This window comes from Thalassophryne amazonica, chromosome 1, assembly GCF_902500255.1.
Source record: "Thalassophryne amazonica chromosome 1, fThaAma1.1, whole genome shotgun sequence".
NCBI lineage: Eukaryota > Metazoa > Chordata > Actinopteri > Batrachoidiformes > Batrachoididae > Thalassophryne > Thalassophryne amazonica.
Window position 1 is genome coordinate 15,739,633 of NC_047103.1, and position 18,768 is coordinate 15,758,400.

Below are 18,768 nucleotides of genomic sequence, written 5' to 3' on the forward strand. Positions count from 1 at the left end.
TTCACCACCAGTCTGTGTCTGTTTGTTTCATGGTGTCCTTTCAGCATGGTCATGTTTGAATGCCATCTTCCCCTCCTGTTATGTAGTACAGACACCACATTGTGCGCAGTGTGGTGGTTTCACCCATTTCTTTTGGCCATTTTTCATTATAAATGATAACACAAGTTTTTTTTTCCACTCATGGTTTGGGGTGTGTGAAGCCATTTATTGTCAAACAATGCATAATGGCAAAAGAAACTAACCAAATGACCCTGATCAAAAGTTTACATACCCTGGTGATTTTGGCCTGATAACATGCACACAAGTTGAAACAAACAGGTTTGAATGGCTACTAAAGGCAACCATCCTCACCTGTGATCTTTTTGATTGTAATCATTGTGTGTGTATAAAAGGTCAGTTTCTGGGCTCCTGACAGACCCTTGCATCTTTCATCCAGTGCTGCACTGACGATTCTGGTTTCTGAGTCATGTGGAAAGCAAAAGAATTGTCAAAGGATCTGCAGAAAAAGGTAACTGAGCTGTATAAAACAGGAAAGGGATATAACAAGATATCTAAGTAACCAAGAATGCCAATCAGCAGTGTTCAAACTCTAAGAAGTGGAAAATGAGGGATTCTGTTGAAACAAACCATGGTCAGGTAGACCAGCAAAAATTTCAGCAACAACTGCCAGGAAAATTGCTTGGGATGCAAAGAAAAATCCACAAATAACTTTAGCTGAAATACAGGAATGTCTGAAACAAAGTGGTGTGGCTGTTTCAAGATGCACAATAAGGACGCACTTGAAAAAAATGGGCTGCATGGTCGAGTCGCCAGAAGAAAGCCATTACTATGCAAATGCCACAAAACATCCCGCTTACAATATACCAAACTGCACACAGACAAGCCTCAAATTATATGGCACAAAGTCATTTGGAGTGATGAGACCAAAATTAAACTTTTTGGCCACAACCATAAACATTACATTTGGAGAGGAGTGAACAAGGCCTATGATGAAAGGTACACCATTCCTACTGTGAAACATGAAGGTGGATTGCTGATGTTCTGGGGATGTGTAAGCTACAAAGGCAGAGGAAACTTGGTCAAGATTGATAGAAGGATGAATGCAGCATGTTATCAGAAAATACTCACGCACTCATCCTCAACCACTTACTCCAAATATGGGTCGCAACTCGCAGGGAGCTGGAGCCTATCCCAACAGTCATATATCATGAAGTGGGGTACACCCTGGACAGGACGCCAGTCTGTCGCAGGGCCACTTATGTTATCAGGAAATACTGGAGATAAATTTGCACTAATCAACCTGGAAGCTGCACATGGGATGTACTTCAATGTTCCAACATGACAATGATCCAAAACACAAGGCCAAGTCGACCTGTCATTGGCTACAGCAGAATAAAGTGAAAGTTCTGGAGTGGCCATCTCAGTCTCCTGACCTCAATATCATTGAGCCACTCTGGGGAGATCTCAAACATACAGATCATGCAAGACAGCCCAGGAATTTACAGGAACTGGAGGCTTTTTGCCAAGAAGAATGGGCAGCTTTACCATCAGAGAAAATAAAGAGCCTCATCCAGAACTACCACAAAAGACTAAGTCATTGATGTTAAAGGGGGCAATACACGTATTAAGAACTGGGCTATGTAAACTTTTGATCAGGGTCAATTGGGTAGTTCCTGTTGTCATGATTTAAAAACGGTAAACATGGTTGTTTGACAATAAATGGCTTCATATTCTCTGAAAATTCTGCCAGAGCATGTAAACCTATGAGCACAACTGTATCTTTGTACAACCTTGTGTTCATAGCTAATTGGCTGTGTGATTTAAAAAGAAATCTTACCCAGTCCTGATTGTGAATCAGTGAGAAAATGTCTTCTGTCTAGTTTTCGTCTGTTTGATGAGAGAAAAGACGTGCTGATCATGGTTTTTCTGGAGGAGATTCCCACCCGTCAGCTGTCTCCTTACTACCGCATGAGGAAGCTGCTGAAGAAGCAGACCTACCTGAGCTGGCCCAGAGCTGAGCAGCACACCCAGCTGTTCTGGGAGAAACTCAACCAGGCTCTGCAGACCAGACAAGATCACAACAGCATGTACATGATGGATGTGACGAACGCACAGTGAGGAAAAGCACTTATGGACACTGACAGCCAAATCATCTCATTAGTTTGTGTTACTCATAGACTTTTCATCTTCATCCACATCTGTTTGCCTGATTGTTTGATGTTTTATTTTCATATTGCTCATATAGCCAATAGGAATATAGTGTTCGTGTAGTACCACCATGTGGTAGGTTGTTGGAACTGCACTTAAAAGACATTGAAAATGGAGCACATTTGTTTGCAATTATTGCGTCCTACTATGTGTAAATGTATGCAATCACAATACTGCATTGTATTTCATATTTTTAGTCTTACACATGCACACACACACACACACACCACCCCCACCCCCACCGTGGGTAGTATTTACTACCTTACTTTCTACTGAATTGGAGAGCAACACTGATTGTACATTAAAGGCACCAGAGGGGTGATACCTGTGTACCTGACACACCATGATATAAATGTACAGTACAAGCAAATATACATGTCTGTAATAGTGTTTCTGTGTATGACTTCATCATATGACTTCTAAGTGACATTTTGAAGTTATTCATACCAATCACAAATATTTTGCTGATGTGCTTTCAATCATCCATCCAGGCTTTTTGGTTCATGGGCGCAATTTGGTGGGGGATATGGGGGACATGTCCCCCCCACCTTTTCAACAAGGGGGGACAGAATATGGTATGTCCTCCCCCACCTTCTGACATATATGTGTGTACTTGAAACATGCTATGCCAGTTTTATGTGCAAACCATGTCAGAATAGTATCTCTGTTTCTGCAAGTTTGTATTTTTAGCAGCATTGACTTGTTTACACCTGTTACTTGTTTGTCACATTCGGAATTTTCTGGGACTGCATTTGCCCAGATTTGAAACCAAAAATAGTTGCCTCTAGGGACTAGTGTCTACACATAAGTATCAATGGACCATATGCTAATTTACTAAATTCTGAAAGTTAGAAAAGGAAATCAGAAAAGTTATCTGGGACCTCAGAAAGCCCATCTGCAATTATTGCTTGATCTCCAAAATCAGTCTATGCAAGCAAAATTATGTTCAGTATGAGTGTTGTCATTAGTGCCACTTCGAAAATTAAATTCATGATAATTTATCCTAAACTTATGATCTGTTGATTTTTCAAACTTATGCAAAAACAAATCTTGAGAAAAAAATACAGCATGCGATAATTATTATTAAGAGCCTGTTCTTTCATATTTCTGAATACATTTTACCACATTGCAGTTGTTTTTTTAAGGAAAACTCAACCTATCATTCTTTTTGAGTTCTAGACATGTGGTGATACATTATTTACACCAGGATGTTAATAAAATCAATGCTGGCTATTCTCAGAATAAAGTACTTATATCCACAGTTTCAAATTGCATAAGTCAAATGGTGTCCACTTTATGGTCTTCTCAAAACATTCAAATTACTGTTCTGGATGCTCAGAATGCATCTGAACTTATCTAGAAACTGTTGGCTTCTGGAGGCCTAAAGCGGCCCCCAGAGCCCCGGCCTATGGGCTTCAGCCCTGCGTGCCTCAAACTTTGTCCCCCCAATTTCTAGTTCTAAATTGCGCCCTTCATTGTGGAAATGGGAATTCTCATAGAATTCCATTTCCTGTGTGGAATGCAATGTCTATAATAACAAGCTATTATCTGTGACCATTTTTCACCTTTATACATGGACATTGGCAACACCTTGTGTCGTGTGTGTGTGTGTGTGTGTGTGTGTGTGTGTGTGTGTGTGTGTGTGTGTGTGTGTGTGTGTGTGTGTGTGTGTGTGTGTGTGTGTGTGTGTGTGTGTGTGTGTGTGTGTGTGTGTGTGTGTTTGCAGCATCACACACACATGCAACACATGCAATTTGGACCAAAGTTGGTGTATTGTTTGTAGTCTCAGTACGAAAGGTGTAAAAAACAAAATAACAACAACAAAGGATCAAGATTTTGGCCAAATGCTTAATATAAGTGATACTTGATGGAACTCATTATAATGTCATATTCTTCACTGAGCATTTATAAATGACATTTTATTGGTCTCATGACCACTGACCTCTGGTGAACTTGAAATAGCAGGCTCAAAGTCATACCTATTTAACTCAAAGAGTTTGGAGTCAGTATGGATTAAACATGGTGGAAGGGTTGTGTGTTTGTTCAGGATAAAGAAATTTAATTTTGGATACATTTGATGAAAGTTCAAGGCCACAAAGAAGCAGATATTATGGCGTCATTCATTACATCTGCAAAGGACGTAATAAAATCATCAGCATTTATTTATTTGTCTGTCCGTCTGTCTTTTACCAGGATTACATCAAAACTACTGCCTGGATTTTGACAAACTTTTTACCACAGATAGATATGAGGCCATGGAAGACTCCATTAAATTTTGGAGGTAATCAGGATCCAGATCCGGATTCTGAATGAAGTTTCACTTTATATAGGCTTTGAAGGATTACTGTTGGCAGGATTACGTCAAAACTACTGCACAGATTTTGGCAAAATTTTCAACATAGATACATACTGGGCCATGGAAGACTCCATTAAATTTTACAGGTGATCTGGATCCAGATCTGGATTCTGCATCAATTTTCACTTCATATACCCTGTGAAGGATTACGTCAAAACTACTTGACGGATTTTAACCAAATTTTCACCACAGATAGATATTAGGGCATGGAAGACTCCACTGCATTTGGGGGGTGATCCGGATTTTGGATCAAGATTCACTTTATATAGGCTTTGAAGGATTACGTCAAAACTACTTCAAGGATTCTCACCAAATTTTCACCATGGATACATATTAGACCATGGAAGACTCCATTGAATTTTGGAGATGATCCAGGTCCAGATCCAGATTCTGGATCAAGGTTTCCCTTTATGCAGGCTTTGAAGGATTGGATTCTCACCAAATTTGCACCACAGATAGATATTAAGGCATGGAATGCTGAAATGATTCTGATGTAGGACAAGTGAAGAAATATGTTTCTTAAAACATAAAGAAACAAACACTGCTGTGCTATTTTCTTTGTTTGATTACTAGATAGTTAAAATTAAAAAAATCTAAGTTATTTAAAGTTGAGACTCCTCCCAGCAGGGTGATGTCCATCACTCGTTCTTCTGCTTTTTGATCCTTAAGCTTGTAGATATGACTTGCAGACGGAGTGTTTTACTTTTAATTTTCGCTGTTTTCAGAACACACGTCACTTCACAAGCATGCTGACTGTGAGGCTTGTTAAACCTTTGGTGTAAATGCACCTGCTGAATCGAGGGATAATTAGCAATAAAATACGTCAGCAACCACTAATTATTACAGCATGTGTGCGGATAGACTTACAATCATCAAATTCAAATTCAAAAAACTTTATTTTCCACCATGGGGCAATTCAGACGCTTTGAGCAGCAATATTACAAACAACAAACAGCAAAATAAATAAATACCTCAATAAATAAATATCAATACAAATTATAAGTGCTTCAGAACTGAAATAGTCAATATGATCATGAATACTTTGTGTTGCTAACTGGGATGTTAAATAATGTGCGACAAGGCCTTTAAAAAAGAAATTAACAAAACAGAATGCTGGTTGAATCACAGCGTAGGGGCCCAAATCACAGCGTAGGCGCCCAAATCACAGCGTAGGGGCACTATGCTGATATTTAGGAAAAAATGTAAAGAAATCCAACAGGCTTCAACCATAGTACCTGTGTGTCCCTTTGATGTTGCGACAACAGGTCCTGTGGTGGAGGCCTGTGTCAGTGTGGCACATCCTCTTGGAGACTAGCCTTTAGTGACTGTAGACAGGGGCTGGAATATTTGCTGGGTTGTTGGGTGTGTAGTGGCTATTCCTGTTAGCCTTTTCCACTTTTTCCAAGTTTCTTACTTTGTGACAGGCTGGGCTCCTGTTTGAGGCGAGAAGGTTACATTAGATGGATGCATAACCCGTCGCATTTTTACTGACTTCCTGAAGAGGCCAGATGTTCCACAAGAACCCACCTCATCATCTTCAGGACAGAGCTTCCTTTTAATCCCTGAGCTAACCTTTTTCTGCTGGGCATTACAGAAAGATTGGTGGATGTCAGGGGGTGTCAAGGTGCTGGAGGTGGGAAGGCTTTTTTTAGTTGGAAGCTTAACCCACTGCACTTTTGCTGACTTCCTGAGGAGGCCAGATGTTCCACAAGAAACCACCTCATCATCTTCAGGACAGAGCTTCCTTTTAATCCCTGAGCTCACCTTTGTCTGCTGGGCATTATAGGAGGATTTCTCCTTATCATGGGGTGCCAAGGTGCTGCTGCAGGTGGGAAGACTTCTGTCATGTTTTGCTTGATGAGACACAGCTTTCCCATTGGCTGCCTGGTTGGTTTGTTTTCCTTGGTGATCTTCACGTGTCTGTCTTGACCTTTGACTTGTGGATTTCTTACGACACCATGCATGGGAACTATGCTGTGTGTTGTCCTCTCGGTGGTGCCTGTTGACAAACGGATGCTCCAGAAGCTGATGAGGTGTTATTCGTTGGTTTCCATCTACATGGAGCATATGTTTCAGCAAGTCAAGGAACATCCTCTGATCATTCATTTGTGATTGATCATCTGTAGCTTGCACACAAACGGAAGCCCTTATTTGCTGAAGCTCATCCAGAGACTTTATTGTCCACTTCCTGATGCGGGTTGTCTTGATTTCAGTAGCATGAAAATGCTTGTGACATTTTCTGAGTCTCCATTTATTGCTGTTGGATGTGGAGTCTCGCTTGAAAAACTGTTTTGTTTTCAGTCCGGCATCCAGCATGTCGTCTGGTGGCTGACCCGGACACTCCACAATGTATCTCATCATGTCATACTCGCTGGTGCCTGGATAAAGTAAAGAGCCAGTAAAAAGATGAGCGGCCACACAGCCCACAGACCATATGTCAATGGCTGCTGTGAAGGGTAGACCCAACAGAATTTCTGGAGCTCTGTAAGGTCTAGTTTGAATATACGCCAACAGTCTGGCATCTGACTTATCACAGGCCAGACCAAAGTCAATAAGCTTGAGCTTCAGTCCCTGCCGTCTATGATCAACCAGCACGATATTCTCCATCTTTATGTCTGAGTGGATAAGATCAATGTTGTCAAGCTGTTGCAGTGCAGTAGCCAACTGCTGAATGATAAATCTAATGTCCTGCAGAGGGAGAGGTTGGTGTTTTCTCAGTTCCATGAAGTCCTGAAGACTCATATCCAGAAGCTCAAACTCCAGACATATGTGATTTCTGTCAATGAAGAAATCATTCCACTGCACAATATTTGAAGTGTTTGGATCCAGTTTCTTCAGTTTCCTCAGGTTTGCCACTTCTATCATTGCTGCAAAGGCGTCATCTTTATTGACAAGCACTTTCACAGCAACAACCTTCTTCGTGTCCATCCTCATGCACTTGGATACTTTCCCAAAGGTTCCCTGCCCAAGGGATGACAGCACCAAATAGCTGGTGGAGCTGCTGTGGAGCCAGGCTTGTTGGGGTACTGTGACATTCTGGTGAGAATGAGGAACGTGCTCGAAATCCATTGTGCTCAAAATGATGAGAAATACAACCTAACAAATAATCTGCTCAAACTTTGAAAATATCACAGAACTCTTCACACTGGCTTCACTCTACAACTGTGTTTACTCTGGAGATACAGGAAGGTTTGCCCTTACAATGTGGCACAAAGTGGCTTTGTGATGGAGAATGATAAAGGGAGGGGGCAATGTGTCATAAAGCTGGCTTTAACCCATCAATCTAAATAATAAAGATGACGTCATAAAGGCGTTGAGGCTGTTTTGACCGTTAATCCTACAGGCTTTAGGACCTCAGGCGTCAGCCAGACGCCCCAACCCCTCCCAACGCGTTGTGACGTCATACGCTTCGCTTCGGAAGCGGCAAGGGGGCGGAGATAGCTACGTCACACTCGGCTGTTTCCGATTACTTCCTGTTCGGTGCGGGCGGAGCAACATGGCGGCTCCGTGGTGGCGGCAGTGCCGAATTTGGACAACAAACTCTTCGAATTTTACTTTACATGAAACTGTGAGATATTTCAGCAGCGGGCTGGTTTCTACCTCCGTGTCTTCTCCTCGCCGTGCCTCCGTGAGCTCCACACCGGGCAGCGCGGTGAGTTTCCGCTTCGCCGAGTTCAGACTCTGGAAGGTCACACACACCGGACGAAACTTAAACATTAAAAAAACTCAGAATTACTGCAAGATTTCACTTTACATGAAGCTGGAGCTGCTGCAAGAGATTGTCAGTGTCCCCAAATGAATGGAGCCGTAATTCACGGATGATGTTGGTTCATTCAGAGTATTTGCAGAAAGGTCAAACCAGGGTCAGTAGATTTAATGCTGATGACCTTTATCATCATCAGAAAGAGTTCCTGCTGTGTGGATATCAGTCATTCTTCACTTTCTGACTCAGCTTCGAGTTATTTATTCCATTAAGGGCCCATTTGGGCTCTTACAGTAAGTTACCAACTTCTTTACACAGTAACTCAAAAACAATAAAAGCTCTTATTTTGTAATTCACCTGGTTAAAAGAGCATGCAGTGATGATAGAATGATTCATCATCTGTTAACTTTGATGTACCACATCTGTCAAAAAACCACATTGTTTTGCTTATGTGATATATCAAGCCGGTCTACACATTGGTGAATTTTGGCAGATTCCACTTCGCGACGGGGTAGCTGCTGGAAGATGCAAACAGGAGCGCAACAGCGGCATGACGATGTCATACCAGCGTTATGACGAAAACCAGATATGACCCAAAACTTGGTATTTGTAATCTCAATAAATGCTCCTACCGTCTACTAGCTTGGTACGGCTGAGGCGCGGCAAAGCGAAACGTCCTCGCCTCAAGCAACCCAGTCCAGTCGAAGATTCAAGCTTCTCTACTATGGAAACCACCTGGACAACTGAGAGCCTACACAGAAATATACTCGTAATGTCATGTTTCAAATTCACATTTTGTTTACAAGTGTGAAGCAGCTTGGCGTACATTTAGAAATCCAACACCTATGTAATTGAAATATTATTTCATACACTGAGGGTCAAATACTTTCCCCTTCAACCGAATGTTATTTATTCATTTGTGGTTTTCAATTCATATTTTACTTGTTATTCTCCACTTTACATGTTCACATATTGCCAGGATGCATTTTGAACGAGGCTTATATGGACTTTGAATGTGACTTAGTCGTTATCAATTAAATCATACCATGATTACACACTGTTATTTTTTATTAAATTCTTGATAATATCAGTTACAAATAAATCATCCATTGGAAGAAATCTATCGATATATACAGTCTTTCTGACCAAACAATGGTAGAAATATTAAACATTAACCCATAAACTATTTTACAATACTTTGTGAAAACAAAGATTTCATGTTGTAATATACATCATAATTCTATCTTACGTCATGTCACAATATACATAATAGTTCTAGCTTACGTCATGTTGTAAGTAATATACATAGTAGTTCTAGCTTACATACATTGCTTACTTCATGTATTAAAAATACTACACTTCCCTGTTTATAAAACAGAATAAAAATAGGTAGATGTAACAAAAAGTACATAACAATCCTTCTTAATGAGTGTGGAATGTGTAACTTCAACATTAGTACATTTTCCAACAGCAGTCTGGATTTTTAGGCTTGGTGTGGATTTGTGTCCTTGGTGACATTCTGAGCGTTGCCTTTCTTCAACTGAATGTCCATCTTCCGTTCACTACAAAGACAAAAGACATGAAAATGTGTGGTTAGAGTTGTTTAAAAAGTCATTCATATGTATTTGTTCAAATGCAAAACAGTGCTCCCATTAGTTTTCAGGCCATGTTACCCATATAGATTTGTTTTAATAAAAAAATAAATAAATAAATGTCCTGGCTGAAATCAACCACGTGGTGGCGCTGTTGTGCACTTGAACAGTTCTGAAGCTGTGTCTCCGCAGGTGCAGCATAATAAATATCACATGCTCACAACAAACATTACAACCCGGAAAGATTGTACTTACTCCACACACTTCATGCATCGTTGGGTCCACTCCAATCTGGGGTCTGCGCACACAAACCTGCCTGGAACATGGAAGCTGTTGGACCAAGAAAACCGCCAATTAATTATTACCCTCTGGATATGGTTCACCTGCATGTAAACTCGTTTCAGTATGTTTAAGTATTAACCTGAGGGCAGTGATCAAATGTCACAGAAGCGTACAGCTTTCAAAGTTGGCCTGCTGTACTTAAAAATCTAGAAGTACGGTAGCTAGCAGGGTAACACAAAGGTAAGTGTTGCACACTTAAGATATAAAAGCTTATCCACACTTTGTATAAAGCTTATCAAGCACTGGATTTCTTATGAGATGCTTTTCAGAGTTAGGTTTTGGATTTATTTTGTTTCTTTTTCAAATAGAGGTATGGTAAACCACAGTTCACAATGGAAAAAGCATTAAACCATTATTAGATTGCTGCTTATACGAGCTACTTGCAAAGCCATTACAAATGATTTGCTCTGAAACATTAGTGTCCATTTAATGTCACATCAGATGATGAAATAAACATATTTCTTGAATGTTTAAATGCTTTAATCAGTAAAATCTCAGTTAAAGTTGATATTTTTCTTTGGGTATTTAGGATTAAAATAATACAAAAATAAAAACTAACTGCTGTTTTCATAAAATCTGGTAATTAGTACTTCAAGGTGTTGAATCGTGCCATACAACTGGACCAATAACTTACATAATGGCATTGATGTCACAGGAAGCACCGTTTGTCTGGATGGTGTAGTCCAGTAATCGTCTGCATCGTAACGGACGCGCTGAGTATATCAAACAACAACTTGCTGCAAAGTGCACACAAATATACGGCATGAAACAACAGTTTTTAAATTTAAAAAATAGTCATGTTATTTTGTAGAGCTGCAGGTTTCTGCAGACTGAGACTCTTACCAGACTGTGTGCTGCTGATGAAGGTGGTGAGAATGATGAAGCAGCAGACTGCTGTCAGGAGGAGTAGTTTGCTGCTTGCCATGGCTTCAGGTTTGATGGCTTCAGGTTCAGTGTGAGTGTGAGATGCAGACAGAACTGCATCCACTCCTTATGTAGTGTGCCGGCTTTGGGATTTTCCCTCCTTCCGCAGTATTTCGTAACCTCCTGTGCCAGTGATGGATGTTTGGAAGGCAGCCAGGTATGACGGACTGCTGCTCAACTTTTGCTGGAATGTACGTGGTGTGTTTGTGTGCGTGTGTGTGACTGCTTGTGGATGTGCACGTAAAGGGAAAGTTGTCGTCCTCAGCAAACATTGCAGCTCTTTATGTTTCGGTGATAAGGGTCCAGCACATAAATGTCACATCATGTGTGTGGGGGGAATTAATATCTGGTTAGTGTCAGCCAGCTGGGAAAAAAAGATGATCATGAAATTCTGAACAATTTTCTCAATAAATTTTGAGAATATGTTTGTATTTAAAATTCACATTTACACATATGCACTAGGCAGACACCTTTAAGTGACTTAAAACACTTTTAAGTGGTGTGAAATGGTAAATGGACTACCTTTATAAAGAGCTTACATGGTCAAAGCGCTTTACAGTGATGCTTCACATTCACCTATTCACACACACACACACACACACACACACACACCGATGCAAGGCGTTTAACTGCACACCGGGGCCAACTTGGGGACAACGGTGCAGATCCTCAAAAATCTTTGAAACGCCAGAGAAGTCTCGCTCCAGAGGTCGATGGAGTTCGATGTTTGCCGATGATCCACTGATTTACTATAGGACCTAGGTCAACTTTCGGCATTGGTAACACACTCCGCGAAGCAGTAGCAGCTTGGTGGAGCTGATTGTTGACTCAACACTGATGTCGTCAGGTGATGTAGCCTGTATAAACTCGATGTGACTTGCTATCGATGGGTTGTTGAGACAAGTTGTACGCATTCTGTCACATTGCCGAATGGATCCAGATTAGGAGGTGCTTCCAGCCAACTTTCCAATGTTGGCCAGTAGTGGCTGGTGGAGGAGAACAGAGCAGTGAAAACACACTAGCAGAGGTGACGTAACGGTAACGGAGCTCAACTCTTGCCAGCGTTTCAGCGTGAATGTCGAAGACTTAAAGCATTTTGAAAATTTTTCCAGGATCACAATGAACTCTCATTTAGCGCCTGCTGAGTCTAGTGGACCTCAGCAATACTTGACGTTAAATCAACTGTTCTACTCTCTCGAAAATCGTCCAAGTGTGAATGCACCATAAGGACCTTGCCCAACAATACCAACATCAACCGATCAATCAATCAATCAACATTTATTTCTATAACCCTTTACGGCAGCCTGATGATGTCCAAAGTGCTTTAGAGTAAATTCAAAGATCAAAAATAAAACAAACACACTGTGGAGTTAAAACGGCACATAAAAACAAAACATGTCACAGCACTACATAGGTTTTAAAAGCCTGTTTAAATAAATAAGTCTTGAGCTTTGATTTAAAAAGTTCTGAGTAGGAAATTGGGTGTAAATCAGGAGGTAACATGTTCTGCGGCTGCCGCAAAAGCCCGATCACCCCACAGTCACCCCACAGTTTGTATTTTGACCCTGGACCATCAAATAATATATTAGCACCTGGAGCACACCCCCCCCCCCCCCCCCACACACACACACACACAGCCCACCTAAGGTGCTGATGTGAACACCAGGAGTAAGGCCGGGTTCCACATCTTGCTCATGGACACTTTGACAGACAGGTTGGAGCAGTCGGGGATCGATCACTGATGGACAACCCACTACTCCACCTCAGCAATGTGCTCAGTGAGGTGTAACAGACAGACTTTATATTAAGGACAAATTAACTAATGCAGTAACTAAGAGCTAATTAAGAGCTAAATAAAGTTGAGTAAAATGGACTGCATTTATATGGCGCTTTTCCATTTAAATTAGAAGCTCAAAGTGCTTTACAGTGATGGCCCACATTCACCCATACTGATGTCAGGGTGCTGCCATGTAAAGTGCTGGTGGCTACACCCCAGAACACCTCAGGGTGAAGATCCTCTGGTCTCCAGCCCACCACTTATCCACTAGGCCACGTCCCCTTTTCTATAGCAATCATGTATTCACGTCTTCATGTTAGTGAATGCAGGAATAAACATTAACTCACATGTCTTTCAAACATTGTTCCTGACAGAGTTAATTTAGTCATTCACGTACCATTTTTATTTAGTCATGTTTTAGTCGACTAAAAGTCTGTTCGTTTTAGTCGACTAAAAGTCTGTTAGTTTTAGTCGACTAGAAGTCTGTTCGTTTTAGTCTGGTTTTAGTCAAAGGAGAACGGCGTGTATTTTAGTATTGTCTCTGGTATTCGTTCTCCTCCTTTGGGTTCACCAATATGAGAAGCTACTTCAGGAGACTAAGGTCAGGAGTATCACTTGCATTGCAGGGGAACGTCAGCTATGACATTTTGGACATGTGGCACATTTCTATATACGTGACCCAGAATGCAGGTGTCTCAGTACTGTGGACCCCAACGGCCGAAGATGGCCAAGGACACGCCCACCTTTCACCTGGCTGCAGCAGATAGATGGTTACTTTTGAGAAGTTGGCATGGACCAGTTTTCTGACTGGGTGGTTTCCATCAAATTCTGCGGTGTGATGAATGTGGTGACGTGCGGCACTGACGCACACTCACAAACCCGACCTTCTTTAATGCCACAAAGGCCGAGTCCACATGATCAGAAACAATGTGCTGAAGACATTATAGCCACTCCCACTTTGATTAAATTAACTGGTACATTCCAAGTTCTAATTACAACTCCTGCTCTGGCTAACAGCCATTAATTGCAGTAATGATGTCGTAACGTAGGTTACGTTTTGTACTCGCTGCTCAGTGGTGCCACTTATCAAAGCCAGGGATGCTCAGAGTGACATTGTTTCACACAGGAGGGTTGTCTTGTCTCTTTGTCTACAGACCTCAGACAAATACAGTGAAAAGATATCAGAAATTAAATAAAAGTAAGCCCCTTCAGCTGTTCCCTTGTTTGCACTCAGGGTCACCACAGCACAGCCGAGGTGGATGTGGCACAAGTTTTACACCGGATGCTCTTCCTGACACAACTCCACAACATCCACAGAAGCCTACGATTCCACCAGCGCTGTTGTAGGTGTGTTGGTGGCTTCCTTCACTGGTCTCCTTTTTGCAGTCACTCATATATTCAGAACTGCCCCACCCCACACACACCTAGATTTATGACAATGTACATTACTGTTTATTTTTCATAATGACTGACGTAAATTAAGTCTAAGACATATTCAGAGACTTGGAAATATTCATGTGTCCATCCCCTGACTTATCACAAGAAATCCACCTGTAAAAGTGAGGATTTATTTGTGTTTGCCAAGAACAGAAGATACCTATATATATATATATATATATATATATATATATATATATACACTCAACAAAAAATATAAACGCAACACTTTTGGTTTTGCTCCCATTTTGTATGAGATGAGCTCAAAGATCTAAATCTTTTTCCACATACACAATATCACCATTTCTCTCAAATATTGTTCACAAACCAGTCTAAATCTGTGATAGTGAGCACTTCTCCTTTGCTGAGATAATCCATCCCACCTCACAGGTGTGCCATATCAAGATGCTGCTGAAACAATCGGTTTACATAACCAAAGAATTTCTGCACAAACTGTCAGAAACCATCTCAGGGAAGCTCATCTGCATGCTCGTCGTCCTCATCGGGGTCTCGACCTGACTCCAGTTCGTCGTCGTAACCGACTTGGGCAAATGCTCACATTCGCTGGCGTTTGGCACGTTGAAGAGGTGTTCTCTTCACGGATGATGCGAAGGAGATGTGTTGCACTGCATGAGGCAGATGGTGGTCACACCAGATACTGACTGGTATCCCCCCCCCCAGTAAAACAAAACTGCACCTTTCAGAGTGGCCTTTTATTGTGGGCAGTCTAAGGCACACCTGTGCACTAATCATGGTGTCTAATCAGCATCTTGATATGGCACACCTGTGAGGTGGGATGGATTATCTCAGCAAAGGAGAAGTGCTCACTATCACAGATTTCGACTGGTTTGTGAACAATATTTGAGGGAAATGGTGATATTGTGTATGTGGAAAAAGTTTTAGATCTTTGAGTTCATCTCATACAAAATGGGAGCAAAACCAAAAGTGTTGCGTTTATATTTTTGTTGAGTATATATACATACATACATACATACAGTGGTGGGCACAGATAACCAAAAAATTAACTATCGAATCAGATAACTGAAAAGCTATCTTCGATAAAGCTAAAACGATAAACCACCCAAAAATGTATTGGAAGTTACAGATAACCAATAACCAATAAATTCCAGTATTGTCTCTGGTACACTTGCAACTACTAACAAGCTGATTTTGAGTTTTAACACCACAATCGCTTCTGGAAGCATCAAAAGTGACAACAGACCCAAACTAGAGGTGGGCGATACCGGGAATTTTGTTATTGATCCGATACCAAGTAAATACAGGCCTAGTATCGCGATATTGATACCGATACCGATACTTTTTCATATTTAAGCTTCACAGATTCATAGATTTGCCAAACATTGTACGTGGCAACAAAATACTTTATCACAATCAATATTTTTGTTTAAAAAATATCACTCAGCACACCTTAAAACAAAATCTCCTGAGGTAGAGGGCTGACAAACTACAATACAAGGGTGCACTGCTCTGTGTTGTGTGACAAAACGCAGCGCTGCTCTTACAGACAGAGAGTAGACTTTGATGAATCTGCGTACGCAGCAATCAGTGCGTGCCGGAGAGAAAAAAAGCTTGAGTATCGATCAATATAATACCAGTGCTGGTATCGATATTAGGAACAATCTGCCCACCTCTAACCCAAACAATGAGTCAGCACTTTGAGCATCCTGCCCCCTACTGGAAGCTCCTGTTTATTACATGACTTTTAGCCCAGAAGCAACTGAGAGAAACCACAAAGCTCAACTTTCTACTCAGAATCACCTTTATTGTCATTGGACAGCGATCAACACAACGAAATTTGCTTGTGCATCCTCAAAAACAATGACCACCCTCAAACACACTCACCCATACACATACTTCAATAAATATTGAAAAAACATCAGGAGATTGGGGGAGGGGGCAAGCTCAGAGACAAACATAACTCGTATTGCACTAATCCCACATTGTCATTATCCCATATTACATTTATCCCATGCTGCGCATGTCCCATATTGCACGTATCCCTCTAAAACATCAATTAACAGTAAAAAGTACCCAACTTAATAAAACCCCTTAAATAGCATAAAAACAGTAATAAATATACCTAAAATTGTTAAAAACAATTATTGCACATGTCCGTCCTTATTTTAATTAGAATAATGCATCACAATGCATTATACATTATGCATACATCTCAATCACAATGCTGCCATCAGGCGGAGGTCTTGGAAAATAAAGCAGTGCTGAGTTATGGTTTAGTGTATAAATAAAACGAATACTGATAGAATAACTCCATTAATGTCAATTCTGTCATTTGTGAAAAGTTAAGATATAACATATATCTTTTAATGTTTAATAATGCACTAATTCTGAAGTTTTGTAACACAGACAGATGGCATTCTGGGTAAAATGTGCCTCCGCTAACACTGATTGGTTGATTCATTCTATGTAAACCAACACATTAATGTGAGGTGTGTTGTGTGTTGGTGTTTACAGATAAATTTTGTAAAATATGCCATTTTTTATTTGTAAAAAACAAAAAAACAAAAAGGCATTTTCAAAAAAAAAAAAAGCCAAGTTGTAATTAGATAACCCTGTGATATAACCGGTGTCAAAATAAAGTAAGTAAGTAAATTTTTTTTATATAGCACCTTTCACAGACAAGAGCCACAAGGTGCTTCACAACATAAAAGCAGAGTACACCACACAAAACATCAGACAATGGCCGAGATATAAAAACATAAAACATAACATAGGATCACAGAGCAGCCTAAAAGCTAAGCAAACGCTTGAGTAAAAAAGAAAGTCTTAAGTTGGCTTTTAAAAGTATCGACAGAGTCCAGTGAGCGCAGAGAGAGCGGGAGACCATTCCAAAGCCTGGGAGCAACAGCCTGGAAGGATCGCTCTCCTCTGGTTGCAAAATGGGTGCGAGGAACCATCAACAGATTTTGGTCCACAGACCTCAAAGCCCTGGCAGAGGCATAAGGCTGGATGAGGTCACAGATATAGGGAGGCGCCTGGCCATGTAGAGCTCTAAAAGTTAAAACCAAAATTTTAAAATTGATCCTGAAGTAAATAGAACACTGCCATGATCTACTGGTGCCAGTGCGAGCTTTGGCCCTTTTTCAGCTGATTTTTCATTGGGGTGAGAATTTTTTGGATTGCACAGAGTTTCAGGTTAATCGCACGTCCTGCATTGTTTAGTATACATGCAGTAACGAGCTGCGTTTAACATCTCACAACCGCCTCCACCTTGAAAAAAAAAAACTTCTGTTCATGTTTTGCTTCTGGAAACACGAGTCCGACATTTGGTTTTTGAACGTACAATGTAGGGCTGCAACTATCGATTATTTCAGTAATCGAGTATTCTATCGATTATTCTGGCGATTAATCGAGTAATCGGATAAAAAGTACTTCTGCGTTTTTAAACATCAATAGTCCAGGGCTCTCCCTAAGCAATGGCACAATGTCAGTGTGCCAAAGTGTTGGCATTTTGATGAAATGGCGATGGGATGTGGCTATCTGTTTTGTTTTCTCCAACTTGTAAAATGTAACCATTTTTAAGTTTTTATATATATATATATATATATAAATATAGTTGGTGGACTGGGTCCCTGCGTGATTTTTTTTTATTTTTTATTTTTTATCCCTCTTTCTCTGTAATTCAGCAGATGCATTTCAGCTGGAGGTTGAATGTGCAGCCTCGCACATACACACACACACACACTATATATATATATATATATATATATATATATATATATATATATATATATATATAATGTGTGTGTGAGAGAGAGAATCTGTATCTCTAAAAATATAGATATACAGATACTGTATATACACTGCACAGTGAACACAGAGTTCCCCTATTTTGAGCAGTAGATAGATAGATGATAGATGATTGATTGATTTCTCCAGCAACTCAACACCACAATTCTATGAATTCAAAAGTAGGGAAGCACAAGAAAAAGGTAAAAAGCAGTGTAAAAATATATGAAAACGCCAAAAAGTAAAAGAACAGCTAATGATTAAGTGCAAGTGTGCTTTAAAGAGCTGTTGCACTGATATAAATAAATAAATCCATAAATATGCTGGTGCATGTGTTGTGTGCATGGTCGGTTCTCTCAGTCCTCTCGTCTCATCTCATTGTAAATATACGAGGTCTGTCAATAAAGCAACGGTCCAACAGAGAAGTTTCAGAAGAAGTCGGTTTCAGCATTTTATCCAGATATTCCACTGTTAAAGGAGATTTTTTTAATGAAAGACGTGCGGACGGGTCCGCGCGTCGGGACGCAACCAACGCGGTGCGGCGGCACAGGAAAAACACCTCCGTGTTGATAACCATTTGTAAAATCCAGGCGGCTTTTGATGGCTTTCAGTGGAGTGAGTATATGAGAAATTGTTTAACAGCAGGACATGTTCCAACTTG

At 40.6% G+C, this 18,768-nt stretch overlaps 3 protein-coding genes across 3 annotated transcripts in view; 1 reads left to right on the top strand and 2 right to left on the bottom strand.

Annotated features, from left to right (window-relative positions):
• tlr22 (toll-like receptor 22) overlaps positions 1-2,546 on the top strand; it is a 39,862-nt gene extending 37,316 nt beyond the window's left edge. Inside the window, exon 4 of the mRNA XM_034166021.1 lies at positions 1,881-2,546. Within this exon, the coding sequence (XP_034021912.1) occupies positions 1,881-2,118 (238 nt within the window). The 3' untranslated portion in view covers positions 2,119-2,546. The remainder of the gene's footprint in view (positions 1-1,880) is intronic.
• Positions 2,547-5,974: 3,428 nt separating this feature from the next.
• Positions 5,975-7,633, bottom strand: LOC117521078 (homeodomain-interacting protein kinase 1-like). The gene has a single exon (XM_034182397.1). The coding sequence runs from the start codon at positions 7,631-7,633 to the stop codon at positions 5,975-5,977; it is 1,659 nt and encodes a 552-aa protein (XP_034038288.1).
• Positions 7,634-9,317: 1,684 nt separating this feature from the next.
• Positions 9,318-11,190, bottom strand: ccl20b (chemokine (C-C motif) ligand 20b). The gene is made up of 4 exons (XM_034166051.1): positions 11,045-11,190; positions 10,836-10,938; positions 10,115-10,189; positions 9,318-9,829 (listed from the first exon to the last, which is right to left on the bottom strand). The coding sequence occupies exons 1-4, from the start codon at positions 11,124-11,126 to the stop codon at positions 9,751-9,753; spliced, it is 339 nt and encodes a 112-aa protein (XP_034021942.1). The 5' UTR covers positions 11,127-11,190; the 3' UTR covers positions 9,318-9,750.
• Positions 11,191-18,768: the final 7,578 nt, after the last annotated feature.

Excerpts from the sequence above, each read along its gene's own strand:
- ccl20b (XM_034166051.1), bottom strand. The coding sequence starts at position 11,126 with ATGGCAAGCAGCAAACTACTCCTCCTGACAGCAGTCTGCTGCTTCATC. Across the intron at positions 10,190-10,835 it reads TGTGACATCAATGCCATTAT|CTTCCATGTTCCAGGCAGGT; the intron begins GTAAGTTATTGG and ends TTGGTCCAACAG. Across the intron at positions 9,830-10,114 it reads CGATGCATGAAGTGTGTGGA|TGAACGGAAGATGGACATTC; the intron begins GTAAGTACAATC and ends TTGTCTTTGTAG.
- LOC117521078 (XM_034182397.1), bottom strand. The coding sequence starts at position 7,633 with ATGGATTTCGAGCACGTTCCTCATTCTCACCAGAATGTCACAGTACCC.